This window comes from Mesoplodon mirus (genome assembly GCF_964341445.2).
Source record: "Mesoplodon mirus genome assembly, chromosome: 6".
Taxonomy (NCBI): Eukaryota; Metazoa; Chordata; class Mammalia; order Artiodactyla; family Ziphiidae; genus Mesoplodon; species Mesoplodon mirus.
This window is the reverse complement of record NC_138982.1, coordinates 78,863,981-78,879,962: the sequence shown is the minus strand read 5'-3', so window position 1 is coordinate 78,879,962 and position 15,982 is coordinate 78,863,981. Positions and strand designations below refer to the sequence as shown.

At 39.2% G+C, this 15,982-nt stretch overlaps 1 protein-coding gene across 2 annotated transcripts in view; it reads right to left on the bottom strand.

Annotated features, from left to right (window-relative positions):
* HSPBAP1 (HSPB1 associated protein 1) overlaps positions 1 to 15,887 on the bottom strand; it is a 54,460-nt gene extending 38,573 nt beyond the window's left edge. Inside the window, exons 1-2 of one of the 2 annotated variants that reach the window (XM_082624898.1) lie at positions 15,376 to 15,883; positions 2,850 to 3,035 (exon numbers count right to left, since the gene is read on the bottom strand). In XM_082624898.1, the coding sequence (XP_082481024.1) occupies positions 2,850 to 3,035; positions 15,376 to 15,433 (244 nt within the window). In that variant the 5' untranslated portion in view covers positions 15,434 to 15,883. Of the gene's footprint in view, positions 1 to 2,849; positions 3,036 to 15,375 lie in introns of both variants that reach the window. The other variant, XM_082624899.1, reaches the window with a different exon arrangement.
* Positions 15,888 to 15,982: the final 95 nt, after the last annotated feature.

Sequence of the window (15,982 nt, the reverse complement as noted above, 5' to 3'; positions counted from 1 at the left end):
TTATTTCTATTTTTAAATAATATTTTTTGAGCATTTACTATGTGCTAGGCACTGTTCTAAATGTTTAATGAATATGAACCCATTTAATCTTGAAAACATTTCTAAGATACAGAAAAGTTAAGTAACTTGCTCAAAGTCACCGAGTAAGCCAAAATTTGAACCCACTCGAGCTGACTTGAGTCAGCTCTCTTACATCACTACGCTACACTGCTTGTGGAAGTACTGTATTTATACTCAAAGAAATAACTTTAAAAAGAACAAATTATTAAGACAACCCACATAATGGGAGAAAATATTTGCACATCATATATCTGATAAGAGTTAGTATCCAGAATATATGAAGATCTCTTTTACCACTGAACAACAAAAAGACAAAAAAAAAAAAAAAACACACATAAAAACAAAAAAATCTCAATTAGAAAACAGGCAAAGGATTTGAATAGACATTTCTCCAAATTAGATATACTAATGGTCAATAAGCCCATAAAAAAGATGCTTGACAACATTAGTCATTAGGGAAATGCATCAAAACTATAATGAGATAATACTTCACACCCACTAGGATGGCTAGAATAAAAAATGGAATAAGTATCGGCAAAGATGCAGAGAAACTGGATCCCTCACACGTTGGGGTGGGAATGTGAAATGGTTCAGCTGTTTCGGGCAACAGTTTGGCAGTTCCTCTAAAGGTTAAACATAGTTGCTGCATGACTCGGCAATTACACTTCTAGGTTTAACCCAAGAGAAGTGAAAACGTATGTCCACACAAAAACGTGTACCTAAATGTTCATAGTAGCATTATTCATAATAGCCAAAATGTGGAAATAACCCAAACGTCCATCAGCTGATGAATGGATAAACATTCTGTTTATCCATATGATGGAATATTATTCAGCAATAAAAAGAGAATACAGATACATGCTAAAACATGGGTAAATCTTGAAAACATGATACGTGAAAAAAGCTAGACACAAAAGGCCACAACTGTATGATTCCATTTATATATATCCAGAATAGGCAAATCTATAAAAACAGAAGGTAGATTAGTGATTGCCAGGGGCTGGAGAAGGGGGTGAATGGGGAGTGACTGCTAATGGGAACCAGATTTTTCAGTGTGACGAAAATGTTCTGGAATTAGATAGTGGTCATGGTTGCACAACATTGTGAAGATGCTAAAACCACTGAACTGTATACTTTCAAATGGTGAATTCTATGTGAATTTCGCCTGAATTTTTAAAAAGAACAAATTATCTTTAGTAAAAACTCAGAGCAGTTTCTCGCAATTGCAGAGACTTTCTACTTCCCTTTTTCTTCTATGCTGGAGTACTAACTTTAAAATGTCAAACTACTGTATCTCCGCTATAAAACAGGATAATAATAGTACCACTCCAAGTGGGTCTGAAGATTAAGAGAGTTAATATGTATAAAGCCCTCAGAATAGTGCCTGACACAATAGTTCTCAATAGCTCTTAGTAGTAGTATTGTATTTGGAGTCTAACCAGGAGGTGAAAAAAATTACAATTTTTATTTTTCTTCAAATTACTGTTTAACAGACACTTCAATGAGTGGAAAATTTATCTGACTAAAATCAAGAAGAAAAGAGCACAGGCTGATTTTTACATAGCTGCTGCTGGTCTAGCATTTAATTTAAAAGTACAATAAACATTTTGGTCTGTGACCAGAATGAGATGCCAAAGAGTTTCGGGTCTATTAATCCTGCTCTACCTGTCACTGGAGTACAAAGGGATTCCAGACACCAAAAACCCAATAATTATATGAGATATACTAGAAGATCAACATGAGAAAACAAAGCTTGGAGAAGCTGGAAGAGAAACTGGGTAATTTTCTAGTTCCTTCTGAGTTATTAATAGATATTCTTAGAGCCACTTCACAGCAATGCTTAAAACACTATGAATTTCTAGACTACCAAATTTACCCATATTTAAAGAGAAGTTAAACACATATTCTGAAGCCAGACAGTGGTCATGGACTTCTTTAAATTAGAAACAGTTTCTAATGTAAACTGTTTCTTTCCTATAAACTAACTGTTTTTAGAGTAACAGTAATTGCTTTATCTGGCTTAAGGCAAAAAATCAAACTGTTACAAGTCTTCAGGGAAGAAGAGGGAGCTGGCAAAATCAAATTGCTTAAGAGGATGAAAAAAACAGCTTCGGGCTTCCCTGGTGGCACAGTGGTTGAGAGTCCGCCTGCCGATGCAGGGGACACGGGTTCGTGCTCCGGTCCGGGAAGATTCCACATGCCGTGGAGCAGCTGGGCCCGTGAGCCATGGCCGCTGAGCCTGCGTGTCCGGAGCCTGTGCTCCGCAACGGGAGAGGCCACAACAGTGAGAGGCCCGCGTACCGCACACACACAAAAAAACCAGCTTCACATATGTTTCACATTTATGTAATGCAATAGAGGTCAGGCAGCTGATAAAGCGGAGAGATAAAATTACACCCAGACTGAGCACTATAAATAGTGAGTGAGGCGACAAATAAAGGGACACGCTGTACATGAGTCAAAAGTAGAAGGGACTGTTAGGTTAGTATTGGTCTCTTTCAATCACATAAATAATAGCACATTAACAAATATTTATTAAGTGTCTACTATGATCAATGAACCATGATACATGAACAAATACATTTTATGTGGGGTTATAAATCATAGGTTGTTTAGTCTAAAAAAATTATCTTAACCTGTCCTTTTAAAATTTCTAATGAAGTTTTCCTATCTGAAAATGGTCTAAAGAGGATTCAAATAAAGGATTCTCTAGAGATAAAGAAACCACGGTTGAGAATGTGGGAATGCTATTGAAGAGACATTATGATGATGATTCCTTGTAGTCCTACCTGTATCTGTGCGTTTCGTTCCCATCCTGAATCGTATCTGCTTGCCCTGAAGGACCTCAGAAAGATGTTTTGCAGTCCAGTGTTGGGCTGGCCAATCAAAAACCATGTTACAGAAGATTGCAGGTTGTTGTAAAGACATTATAATTTCTTTCGCTTTCTCTGGTGTAAAAGGTTTGACATGTTTACCTAGGGAGAGAAATAAATAACTAAAAAGTTATTTCATATAATATGAAGAATAAATAGCTAATATCATTTCTATTATGGCAAATCTGTCTGTGTAATTGCACTTCATTTACTCTTCATTTATTACTGTTTACATAAATATTCGGCCTCAAAGAGCCATAATTCTTCAATGATTTTTCTCAAACATTAAATTGTAAATGTTGGAAAATATTTACAATCTTCAATGTCAAAAGTGTTTTTTTTAAAAAGGCTTTCCAAGTATTTATGTACATTTAAAAGATGCAATTTTTTGACAATATTATTTCCTAAATAGAGAATAGAGAATTATGTAAGAAATGCTGATGGAACCTACTCTTGAACAACTAGAGTTGCTGGACTCAGCAACAATTCTACTTGATATAGCACATGTTCATGCCAAAAAGACTACTGCATTCACACAGCAGTGGATGGGGAGCGGGAGAGGGGATTATTTTATTGCAAGATTTAAAAAGATAAAATATGTGCTAGGGTGGATATCAGTGTTAATCCTTGATTCTGACTGCATCTATAAACTGTACAAGGGAATATGTACAAACTAACACTGTGACTCACTGAGGATTTCAATAAATTTCAATCATAGAATGTTAATCCCAGATAGGAGGGTAAAGATTAATATTTGTTAAATAAAAGAACAAGTGGGGACTTCCCTGGTGGTACAGTCGTTAAGAATCTGCCTGCCAATGCAGAGGGTACAGGTTCGAGCCCTGGCCTGGGAAGATCCCACATGCCACGGAGCAACTAAGCCCACAACTTAGGGCGCCACAACTACTGAGCCTGTGCGCCTAGAGCCCGAGCTCTGAAACAAGAGAAGCCACCGCAGTGAGAAGCCCGTGCACCAGAACGATGACTAACCCCCTCTAGCCGCAACGAGAGAAAGCCTGCACGCAGCAACAAAGACCCAATGCAGCCAAAAATAAATAAATACATTTATAAAAATATATATTAAAAAAAATTAAAGAACAAGTAAGTTTCTCTTTAAAGACATCTCAAGATGAAAGTTTGGGGGGAAAGCTGAAAAATGCTTCATACTCTGATCCCCAAAACATGAATTTATGATTCTCTAGTATGATCAGCTAAACCCTCTATTTCAGTTACCTAATCTGTAATTACACTTACTCAAAAAATTACGAAAAGCTCATGAATAATCCAAATTCCCCCTTCAACCAACCTTCTTCTAAACTTTCTGACAAAAGGAGGAGGGACGGAGAAGGACTCATCGAAGAACCTGAGTAATTTGTACTTGTCTGAATGTGAGGCTTGTTTTTAAAGAAAATGAAAATTTAGGTCAGTTTGGCCCTCCTTTCTCAGACAAGGGCAAAACCTGGAAACCTCTCTTAAACCAGTGGTGAAAGCAAGCAGGCTCTAAGCCCTCAGCAGCTGACATCTGAGAACACTCTGGCCCCTTTTGGGTAGTCAGGGCTCTCATGTGAGGACATCAGTGCGGGTGCTTCAGGGGACGGGCAGGTGGCAGAGGTGGGGGCTACGTGGAGTAGGGAAGACAGAAGGTGCTCTTAGGTCTCTGTGTAAAAGAAGGCCCAAGTTTATCTTTAAGTGGTCTTTACCTACTGAAGAGCCCTGTTAAGGAAAACAGGCTGTAACCAGGAATTGTTTAAAAAAGGTCTTAAACCATACCAGCCTATAAATGTAAGCACAGGGTTACCTAGATTGCAATGTACCAAGTCTTCCTGGACTTGGAGTGCCTGGATTCCCTGTGTATGAAAATGGACAAGCCACATTTTTTATTATATATTTTTAAAGTTTTGCTAGACCATGAAAAGCTACAATACATTCATGATAATACCTGTTACTTGTGACATATAAATTAGTACTACCCTTTGGGAAACAACTGGGAATATGAAGCAAAAGTCTCAAAGAACCACCCATTAACCTAATAACTCATGTTAGAGGAATCTGCTTTTAACAAAATAATCATAAGCCACATACATATTCATTTATACTATATATATGTACACACATATGCATAAAATATCTATTACTATAATAAAAAACCTGAAAATATAAACAACCAAATGTCTCAAAAGTAGAAAAATAATTTACTAAATATTTCTCCCATAGTACAGTCCCCTGGTACATTCAATTCATTAACAATAAAAATGAGGGCTCTGTAGAAATGTGTGGAGCTGTAGGGACTGGAACTGATTCAGAGAGTTATTGCAACAGCCAAGTGAGAAGAGTGGTAATAAGGCCCTGAACAACAAAGGGTGGCAGTGAGGAAGGCAGAGATGGTAGAGATGGAGAAATACTAGGAGAACAACGTCAAAGACTATTACGACTGAAGAGATGTAGTGTAGGAGGCAGATGCAGCTGTAAGGAAGACTGAGGTCTCCAGACTTTGTGACTTGCCACGAGAGAAAGGTTAGGAGTAACATCTCCTTCTGTTGGGAAGATGAGAGCTTGGTTTTGATCATCATCATCATAACAATACCATGTATTTACTTGTATAAGGCTCTACTATTTGCCACACACTTTTATATACATTAAAATAAAAGTGCTCATTGGATCCTCTAAGAAGCCTGTAAAACACAGGTACAGAAGGTATTTTATTTCCATTATCCAAATGAAGAAATGGAAGTTCAGATGTCAAAGGTCAAAACACCAGTGATGATAGGACTATAGGTCAGGTTCCCTGATTCCAAGTCCAATGCTCTTTCTACTGCATAATCCTGCTTCCAGAGAATTAAAACTGTAGGACTTACACGAGCACTAAAAACAGAGAGACAGTATAACCCGAAAAGATAAGCTGGTGCAGGGAAGCTTTAGATGGATCCATAGACAATAAATCCACATGTGCTGGTGCACGGAAGCTTTAGATGGATCCATAGATAATAAATCCACATGTGCTGTTGGGGAGAGAGGAATGTTCTGGTTTGTGCACGTTTGTATGTGTAGTGGGGGGAGTAGTTAATACCTATAGTAGAGATTGCTAGTTGCCTACCTTACCCACTACTGCTTCCTTCTTCCTCACTAACAGAACTTTGGGCAATGGGAGCGGCTGAAAAATTACATTTCCCAGACTCCTTTGCAGATAGGGTGGCCAGAGATATATCTGGAAGTTGCTGAGTCAGGCTTTCCCCGTTATCCTCCTCTCCTATATCCTGCCTGGAAAACAGACATCATGTTTAACCATCTCGACGGATAAAAGAAAGGCCCAGGAAATTGCAAACACCGGCTGAAAGAATGCAAAGATGTCCATCTTTGTGGCCCTGAACCAAAGCCAGCAAAATTCTATCCCCTGAACCCTTTCATATAAATACACTAACTCATAGTCAGGACTCTGTTATTAGTTCATAACTGGTATAGCACCTTGCCTTCTGAGGCTATGGTTTTCAAGGACAACCATATTCTCCCTAGCGAGTGCTCTGTGGCTTAAGCTGGATGAATCATGGCTGGTGTGACTCACTGTTACATTCTTTCAGTTCTACGGTTGTAAAATGTTCAAGCTTTGACCATTTTGCTTCTAGAACTTTAAAGGGCAGAGAAAAACAGAAGCACCAGTCCTTTGGGGGTGACGATTTATTTATGCTGCTTATCTTAAATCAGAGCCAATAGATCACATGGCTTTGAATGTCTTCAAAACAGTTCTCATATTTGTACACCTAAGTACGTGGGCATTAGTAACACATGAGTAGTGTTTTGACAGAGGAGTTTCAAAGAAGTAAATAAATATTTTTTCCTCTAACATAACATTAAATTTTCTTAAAAAGTATTTAATGATCTGATAAAAAAATGCCAAACATCCCAAAGGTTATTTAATAGGAGACCCTAAAAACTAAAGTTTGCTGAGAAAGTACCAGGCCCAGTGATTGGAATATATTAAATGCTCAAACATTTGCTAAATGAATGAAAAGTGCTATAAAGCGTATGCAGAGTAGATCAGTACGACGCTCACCATAACAGGAAATCAGCATATTTGCAGAATTTCAGGCCTATCAGTGAAATAAAACAATCAGCTGGTTGTGAGATAAAAGTAATTTGGGTTCTGATCGTTTAATCAACAATGAACTGGGCTATTAAATTAACAAATTTAAGTGTTACAATTTTCTTTAAAGAAGAATACAATCTACACTGTATTAATTAAATAGCCTAGGGATGCACCCAGTCATTCCATGCCAGGGATATTTGCAAAGAGCTATAAAAATTCTGAAGCAACCTCACAAGCCTTTAAAGAATAAATGTATTTAGGTCTAAACTTGCAGCAAGTAGCAATTTCTAATTAGATGACTTGGAAAGTGCTGGAAAAAATGATTAGTGATCTAGGTGTTGCACAATAGTCTCTTCTCCCTCTAAATTTAGCATGTTATTCAGATGATTTATTACAGCTTTGGTAACAATTCTTTGGAGATGGTGAAACACCATCAAAAAGCAATTTACTTTTTTCTCAGCTAATTTTTTCTTTAATTAATGCAAAGGACAAGATAATTTGAAACCTAATTTCTCTGAATTTTCTAGCAATCTGGCTTCAGTCAATTAATATCTGGCTTGGATTTGTATCTGAGATTTAGAATTTAAGACAAGAAATACCAAGTTTTCAGAATACACTCCTAATATTGATAGAATACAACAAAGATCCTGAAATTGAAATTAACTCGCTTCTCATGTCAGGTATAATTTTAATAACTATTAATTTTAAATTTAATAGTTTTATATTTTATTAAAAAATTTTCAGAAGGTGACATCAGAGTAAGCCTCAAATTACAATGCAGAGACTCACCACAGTGACACAGTATGAACAAAAAATTGGGTCCTAGCATTGGGAGCTAATTTATTTCTAAATATATACAGGTGAGCCTATGATGGCCTTCATCAATCTGATGACTACTGTATATACACACAAGGGTCATCTACCATCTGGAATGGTAGATATCAGCGTAAAAAATAATGAACATTTTAGACCAGGTCAGAAAAACGCTGATGGAATTATACAAGTACTACTTAACAAAATGACTGTGTTCAGACTGAAGACTGAATGGTAAAACTTACACCAAAGATGATTTTAATTTTAAAGTCACTATTTTAAAATGTCAATACGAACTAAGAAAATTCTGCTGCTGATGAACTGTCATAAACCCTTTGAATTTCAAGATCTAGAAGGTGGTGCCGACGAAGAAACCACAAAGTGTTGAGGCTGTGTTGACATGACCTTGCCAATACCAATGCTTGGCGTGGTAGTGAACACCCAACCAGGTTCAGGCTGGGGACCGGAGACAGTTACATGCTGGACATTTACCATCCTCTTCCCATTTTCTTACACTTGTAACGCTTGCCCAGTTAACCCAGAAAATTGTCTTCTCCTCCTCACTTTAATCCATTTATGAACCAGAAAATGACGCATAGTGCTTGTAAGTTCCTAAACCTAAAGCAAGAAAAGTAAATCTATATTTTAAGTGGAGTTAATACTCGAAAGATTCGTGCCTCAAAGACTGGAGCTCTTTAAAATGCTTCGAAGTACCTTCAAAATTTCTACCAAAATGTTTCCATTTCTTCAGCTTCCACTAAGTAAATTTTCCATAATTCAGAATAAACTGGTTATTTCATCTCTTTTCATCAAAAATATTCAACAGAAGAGTCTTGAAGAGGTATGTGGACACTCACATTCATAGTAGCACTATTTATAATAGCTAAAAGGTGGAAGCAACCCAAACATCCATTGACAGATGAAGGGATAAACAAAATGTTTATACATGCAGTGGAATATTATTCAGCCTTTAAATGGATGGAAATACTGTCACATGCTACAACATGGATGAACCTTGAGAACATTTTGCTACATGTAAAAAGCCAGTTGCAGAAAGACAAATATGGTATTATTCTATTTACATGAGATACTAAAATAGTCAAATTCAAACAGAAAGTAGAATGGCAATTACCTGGGGCTGAGGAGAGAGAGAAAAGGGGAGTTATTTCCTGGGTACAGAGTTTCAGATTTGCAAGACAATAAAGGATCTGGATATCTGTTTCACATTAATATGAATACACGTACTACTGAACAGTACTCTTAAAAATGGTTAGATGATAAATTTTATGTTGTTTTTTTGTCACAATTTAAAAAATACTGAACAGTTCTGTTTTTCTAATATTATTGTTATCAAATATGAAGTATCTTAGCTACATGTGAATTACACATGTGTTCTAGCATGAGAATTTTTTAATTTTTAAGATCACACAGGCTTGTGTTTTTCTTCAAACTTCCCTGCCTCCTCCTGCCCTTTTAAAAAATGAGAACAAGAATGACATGGAGAGTATGGCACTTCTAACTGAAAAGGAATAAATCCAGTTATGAAGGGTCAGCTGTATAGGAAACTCAAGTCCATATAACTCTGGAATCAGATATTTCCTTGGGTAGGACTGGAAGAACAGTTAGAAAGGATACATCCTTCTCTTCACCAAGACATAAACTTGGCTATAATTGAAACTATGAGATTAGGGGTAGGGGATTAAGAGATACAACTGCTATGTATAAAATAGATAAGCAACAAGGATATACTGTACAGCACAGAGAATTATAGCCATTGTTTATAATAACTTTTTAAAAAATTAATTTATTTTATTTATTTTTTACTTTTGGCTGCATTGTGTCTTCATTGCTGCGCGCAGGCTTTCTCTAGTTGTGGTGAGTGGGAACTACTCTTCATTGGGGTGCACGGGCTTCTCGCTGCGGTGGCTTCTCTTGTTGCCGAGCACGGCTCTAGGGGCGTGGGCTTCAGTAGTTGTGGCACGTGGGCTCAGTAGTTCTGGCTTGCGGGCCCTAGAACGCAGGCTCAGTAGTTGCAGCGCACGGGCTTAGTCGCTCCGCAGAATGTGGGATCTTCCTGGACCAGGGTTCAAACCCCTATCCTCTGCATTGGCAGGTGGATTCTTAACCACTGCGCCACCAGGGAACCTCTATCTTGTAATAACTTTTAATGGAGTATAATCTGTTAAAATGATGAATCATGTTGTATACCTAAAACTAATATAATATATATCAACTATACTTCAATTTAAAAAATTAATCAGAAAAAAATTTTAAACTATCAGAGCCCAATGGAAACAAATACTGTCTCAGTCTGAAAGACAGATTCAAAGTATTGATTTTTAATTTCACTGAAATGCTTCGACCAATGTATGATCCTAGAGGTAACATCTCACATTCAGAATTCGAGTTGATTCTTAACAGTAAGTAGTTTCATGTTTGTTTAAGTCCATTTTTTTAAGAGTAGTTTTGGGTTTAAAACAAAATTAGGAGGAAGTACAGAAAGTTCCCATATACCTCCTCCCCTCATACATGCATGGCCTCCGCATTATCACCAGAATGGTACATTTTTCACCAAAGATGAACCTAAACTGGCCCATCATAATCACCCAACGTCCACAGTGTATCTTAGGGTCTACTCTTGGTGTTGTGCAGTCTATGGATTTGAAAAGTTTAATGACATATATCCACCACTGCAATATCCTACGAAGTATTTTCACTGTCCCCCAAATCCTCTGTGCTCTGCTTATTCATGTTTGTTTTTAATAATTTCCAAGCTGTTACTTCAGACCAAAAAAATAACACATCCTTGTGGTACATATACATACAATGGAATTTTATTCGGCCATAAAAAAAAGAGAAATTTTGCTATTTGCAACAACATGGATGGATCTATTGGGTATTATGCCAAGTCAGACAGAGGAAGATAAATACCATATGATTTTACTTAATGTGGAATCAAAACAAACAAGCAAACAAAACAAAAACAGACTCATAAACACAGAGCACAAACAGGTGGTTTTGCCAGAGGGGAGGAAGGTGTGAGTGGGGGAAAAAAGGTGAAGGAGAGATTAAGAGGTACAAACCTCCAGTTATGAATAAATAAGCCATGACAACGATATAATATACAGCATAAGGAACCTGGTCCATAATATTGCAATAACCTTGTATGGGGCAGATGGTTACTAGTCTTATTGTGCTGATCATTTCATAATGCATGCAAATGTCAAATCACTATGTAATATACGCGAAAATAATATATTGTATGTCAACTATACTTCAGTTAAAAAAAAAAATCACATCCTTGAAAGCAAACCCGTTACTTTGCTATCCCTAGAGCTTAGCATAGGGCTTGGCATAAACTAACACCAAATAAATGTTTTCTGAATTCACAGCTCATTTTTAACAATGCATAAAACTTTACCCAGATTAACCATTTGTTTTCTCCACCTTTGTAAAATGAACTACTGAGCATGATCACAGCAGTCTCAAAACAAAGGGATCAGTTCCACGATTTCATGCTCACCTCCACTGGTTCCCGCTCCAGCTCCCGATCAAACTATTCACCACTAATTGACTCCTAATCACCCCTGTCCCAACAGCAACTTGACAAAGCTTCTTCACTCTCAAATCCCCAATACCTCTCTCCACTCCCTCACTCAGGGTGGTGCCTTACCCTGTTCTTCTGAGAAAAGTGAAACCCACGACTTCCTTCTTCTTCACTTCAACGTTCTGGTCCACCCTGCTCCTCTCTGGTCTCCAAAGACATAATCTTCCTCCTTTCAGCTGTGTACCCTGCACATTCCACTCCAGTAGCACCAGTCTGTCTCCTCGCTTTTTTCCCCACCCTCTGCCCCCTATGTGCCTTGGGCTTTTCTCCACTCACTTCCACTCCTGGCCTCTCCTCGCCAGAAACAACTTCTTCCATTCATTTCCATATTCAAACTACAGTTGTCCCTCAGCATCCGAGGGGAACCGGTTCCAGGACCCCCGAGGATACCAGAACTCTTGAGCGCTCAAGTCCTTTAGAGTGGGCCTGTGGGACCTGAGGCTGCGTGCAGAGTGAGGACTGTACACCAAACCTTCAAATTACTCGCAGAAGCACAGACCAATCCAATTTGTATTCATTCTTTCTCCTCTCACACCCAAAGCATGTAATGTGTGTAATATTTACAGCCCATCTAACTGCCTCCTGCCGTGCGAATATGTATTATACTACAAGTCTTTTAATCTGTGTTCTTTTCCCCAAAAGTATATTTATAGGCTATTTTACAGCAAGAACTGTCTTCAACCTCACTGTACAAAAGAGTCTCCTGTTCATAGTGTACATTCAAATATTTTTTGATAATGGAGTGGTAATAATTTGCTCAAAAATTAACTTTTCTACGACACCCACAATATTCGTTACTATACTAAACATAGTGAAACTTTCACATGCATTTATTTAATGTATGTATTTTTCTTACCCTTTATTCACATAAGCCTTATCTAATTTAAAGCAAAGTCTTCTCTTCCAGTAGGATTTTGCCCATTTAACTTACTTTGTAATGGTAATAAGCAGTCACCCCAAAGTGGTTTTTCTGGGGAGGATGACAGTTTAAAATAGGGTTGAAAGTTCCACAGATAGGATTTGGAGAATCCTTTAATTCAAAAATTCGAAGTCACCTGCAAAAATGTGTACGCATGCTATATTGTTCAGGGGAGCAAATCCATACTTTCATCAGTCCTCCTTAGGACTTCAAGATTAAGAATCACCAGTTTCCTCAAAAAGTTAAATATGGAATTACCACATAGCCCAACAATTCCACTCTTAGATACATGCCCAAGAGAAGCTGAATACATATGTTCCTACAGAAACTTGTAAACAAATGTCCTTAGCAGCATTATTCACAGCAGCCCCAAAGAGGAAACCCAATGCCCACTGATGAATAGATAAACAAAATATGGCATATCCGTACTACAGAATATTATTCAGCCACAGAAAGTAGTGAAGTACTGGTACATGTTACAACATAGATGAACCTTGAAAACATTATGCTGTGTGAAAGAAGCCAGACACAAAAAGCCACATATTGTATGATTCCATTCACATGAAATGCCCAGAACAGGCAAATTCATAGAGACAGTAGATCAGTGATGGCCAGGGGATGGAGAGAGGGTGAATGGGGAGTGACTGCTAATGGGAACCAGGTTTCTTTTTGGTGTGATGAAAATGTTCTGGAATTACAGTAGTGATGGCTGCACAACTTTGTGAACATACTAAAAAACATTTTAAAAGGGTGAATTTATGGTATTTGAATAAAGAATAAAAACCTCCTCTTCCCCGGCTACATGCGTAACATCTTCTTTTGCATCATCCTCCCAAAACTAAATGCAATGCATTCACATTAAAACTCAACAGTGCTCCCAATGACCTCCTTCTTTTTCAGGTTCCTAATTTACATGTAGTTTCTCAGGCTGAAAAATTTCAGAGATATTTCCAATTTCTTTTCTCTCAGTTTCAACATCAGTCAGTCACCAATGCCAGCACTTTTTATTAACAATAAAGATGGTTACCATTATTGAACATGTAATTCCTGCCAGACATTTGTGCTAGATGATCTACAAGTATCTTTAATTTTCACAATAGTTATGCACTTTAGAGAGGAGGATGCTGTGGCTAAGGGGGTTTAAGTACCTTGTCCTTCAGTCTTTCTCCCTCCAAGCTATCCTCCACCCTTCAGCCGCAGTGATCTTCCTAAAACCAAATCTTATTGTGTTACTCCCCCATTACTCCCCCACCTAAAGCTCCTCAAAGGCTTCACACTGTCAGACTCCTTAACTTGGTATAAGATGCCCTTCAGGATTCCTGTCTCTTACATTCCTTACACCAACTTCTTTCAGTTCCTGGACTATGCCATGCTCTTTCTCCTCCTGCCTCTGGACTTGGCACGGGGTTCTCTTATTCATTCACTCAACAAATATTTTTAAGTGCCCCCTAGGAGCCTGACATTGTATTTGCTGCTTGGGCAAACGTTGTGAATAACACAGATATATGTTCTGCCCTCAAGGTACTTAAGGTCTAAGGGAAGAAACGATAATAAACAAGTAATTACAGATTGTGGTAAGTGAAATGAAGGAAGCAGGATGCTGTATTATAAAACATCTAGGGCTAAGGGTCAGGGGAAAACTACGATGACTGTTTTAGATAGGTTAATCTGGTAAGGTCTCAGGTGGTGACATACCTTAAAATCTGAAGACTAAGAAGCCAGTTATGTGAAAAGCAGGTAAGAGCAGAGGGGGTGATGAGTGACAAGAGATGCTCCTGGAGACATCAGCAGAACCCAGACCAAGGATTGTTGTAGGCCGTGGTTAGGAGTTTGGATTTTAACCTCTTAGTGCAATGGATTTCACTGAAGAATTTTGAGTAAGAAAGTGTCACTTCTTGCCACTGAATGGAGAAGGGATTGGAGGAGCACAAGAAAGGAAACGGGGACACACGGTCTGAAGATACAGTAGTGGTTTAGGTGAGAAATGTGGATGATTTAGACAAAGGTGTGATAGAGAAGGAGGAAAAAAGTAGACAGATTAGATGCAGAGTTGACCTGACGTGCAAAGTCATCAGCTGGAAGTGAGGAAGAGATGAAGAGAGGATGTAAAGAGTTTGGGGAATTGTCATTGGGGAAAGAAAGTAAGCTTACTATAGAAACAGAGGATCAGAAGGATCTCGGGCCCATACTGAGTGAATACTCAAGAGGTTGACCATTTTCATTTTATAATGTCATCAATTTGCCCAGGACTTTTTCAGTGTGCACTAACAGTATTCACGTTACCAGGCATTAGTCATCCTTTTTCCTTTCTAGGCCCCTCTACTCAACCGGGAAAAGGCACCGTTATATACAATCAAAAGTCTCTGGATCCCATGGCAGTACCCAGAACAGTGCCAGGCACGGAGCAATCATTCAATAAATGCTAACAGGGATCTCAGGCTCACCGGCCTTCAAACTTCATCCGTTCTCTAAAGAAGAATTCCACTGAAATCATACTCCTGTTCACAAAAGTCCCAGATATCTCCACTTATCTCAAGAGTGGTTCAATCCACTGTAACAGTCACAACACCCTCATGTGTGAAACAGCACTGGCAGAATGGAGGGATACTGGACATATACGATGATCAAAAATCTGGGTGCTAGGGCTTCCCTGGTGGCGCAGTGGTTCAGAGTCCGCCTGCCGATGCAGGGGACACGGGTTCGTGCCCTGGTCCGGGAAGATCCCACATGCCGCTCCGCGGCTGGGCCCGTGAGCCATGGCCGCTGAGCCTGCGCGTCCGGAGCCTGTGCTCCGCAACGGGAGAGGCCACAACAGTGAGAGGCCCGCGTACCGCAAAAAAAAATAAAATAAAAAATAAAAAATCTGGGTGCTACTATTTGAAAAAAGCCACGTTCACTATAAAGCAAATAGTTTTCCTCATAGCGTACTGCAGGGCCGAAGAGCCAAACGGCCACATGAGAAGTGCCAAGAGTCAGTTGGCACAGGGTTGTACTCACGGTCTGAGTTCTGCCTAGCACCTACCTTCTTCCTCTCCAGATTCAGAGTCCTCATTAGTGATCGCACCGGAGTCTGCTGCCATGGAGATCACTACACGGGCCCCACCCGAACCCAAAAGTGAAGTGGAGCGGGAGCCGGATCAGAGAAAGGCCAAAACCCGGGGTCTGAAGCCGCAGCACAGGAAAGAGTCGCAGCGCTTGCTACCGGGCTCTTCCGGAAGCGGCACGCGCCTGAAAGTCACGTGACGGGCACTGGGCGGGGCCATGCGGTTTATTTTGATTCTTGAGTGGTGGAAATGTAAGCACGTGGTCGCGGTTGTGGTGCTTTTTACTTTCCCCAGACCGTAATCGTCTTCCGGTGTAGCCTTTTCTTGGCTTCTTTTCTGGTTTTCCTCAAGTCCTTTATTTTCGCCGTGGCGCTTTCTTCCTCCCAACAGTATTGGAGTTTTAGGGAATGGTTTGCTTTTCTGTGGGGCTCGGAGCAGTGGAAAGTGGCTCTGCGTTTGCTTACTCGGCAGTCGCTCTTAGCCTTGGATATCAGGAGAGCTCACGCTTCTCTTCCCCTTCTGTTCCCGACTCTCTTGCCCTTCTGGCAGCAAAATGATCCACCTGGTTTTCGTGCCTACCGGGCA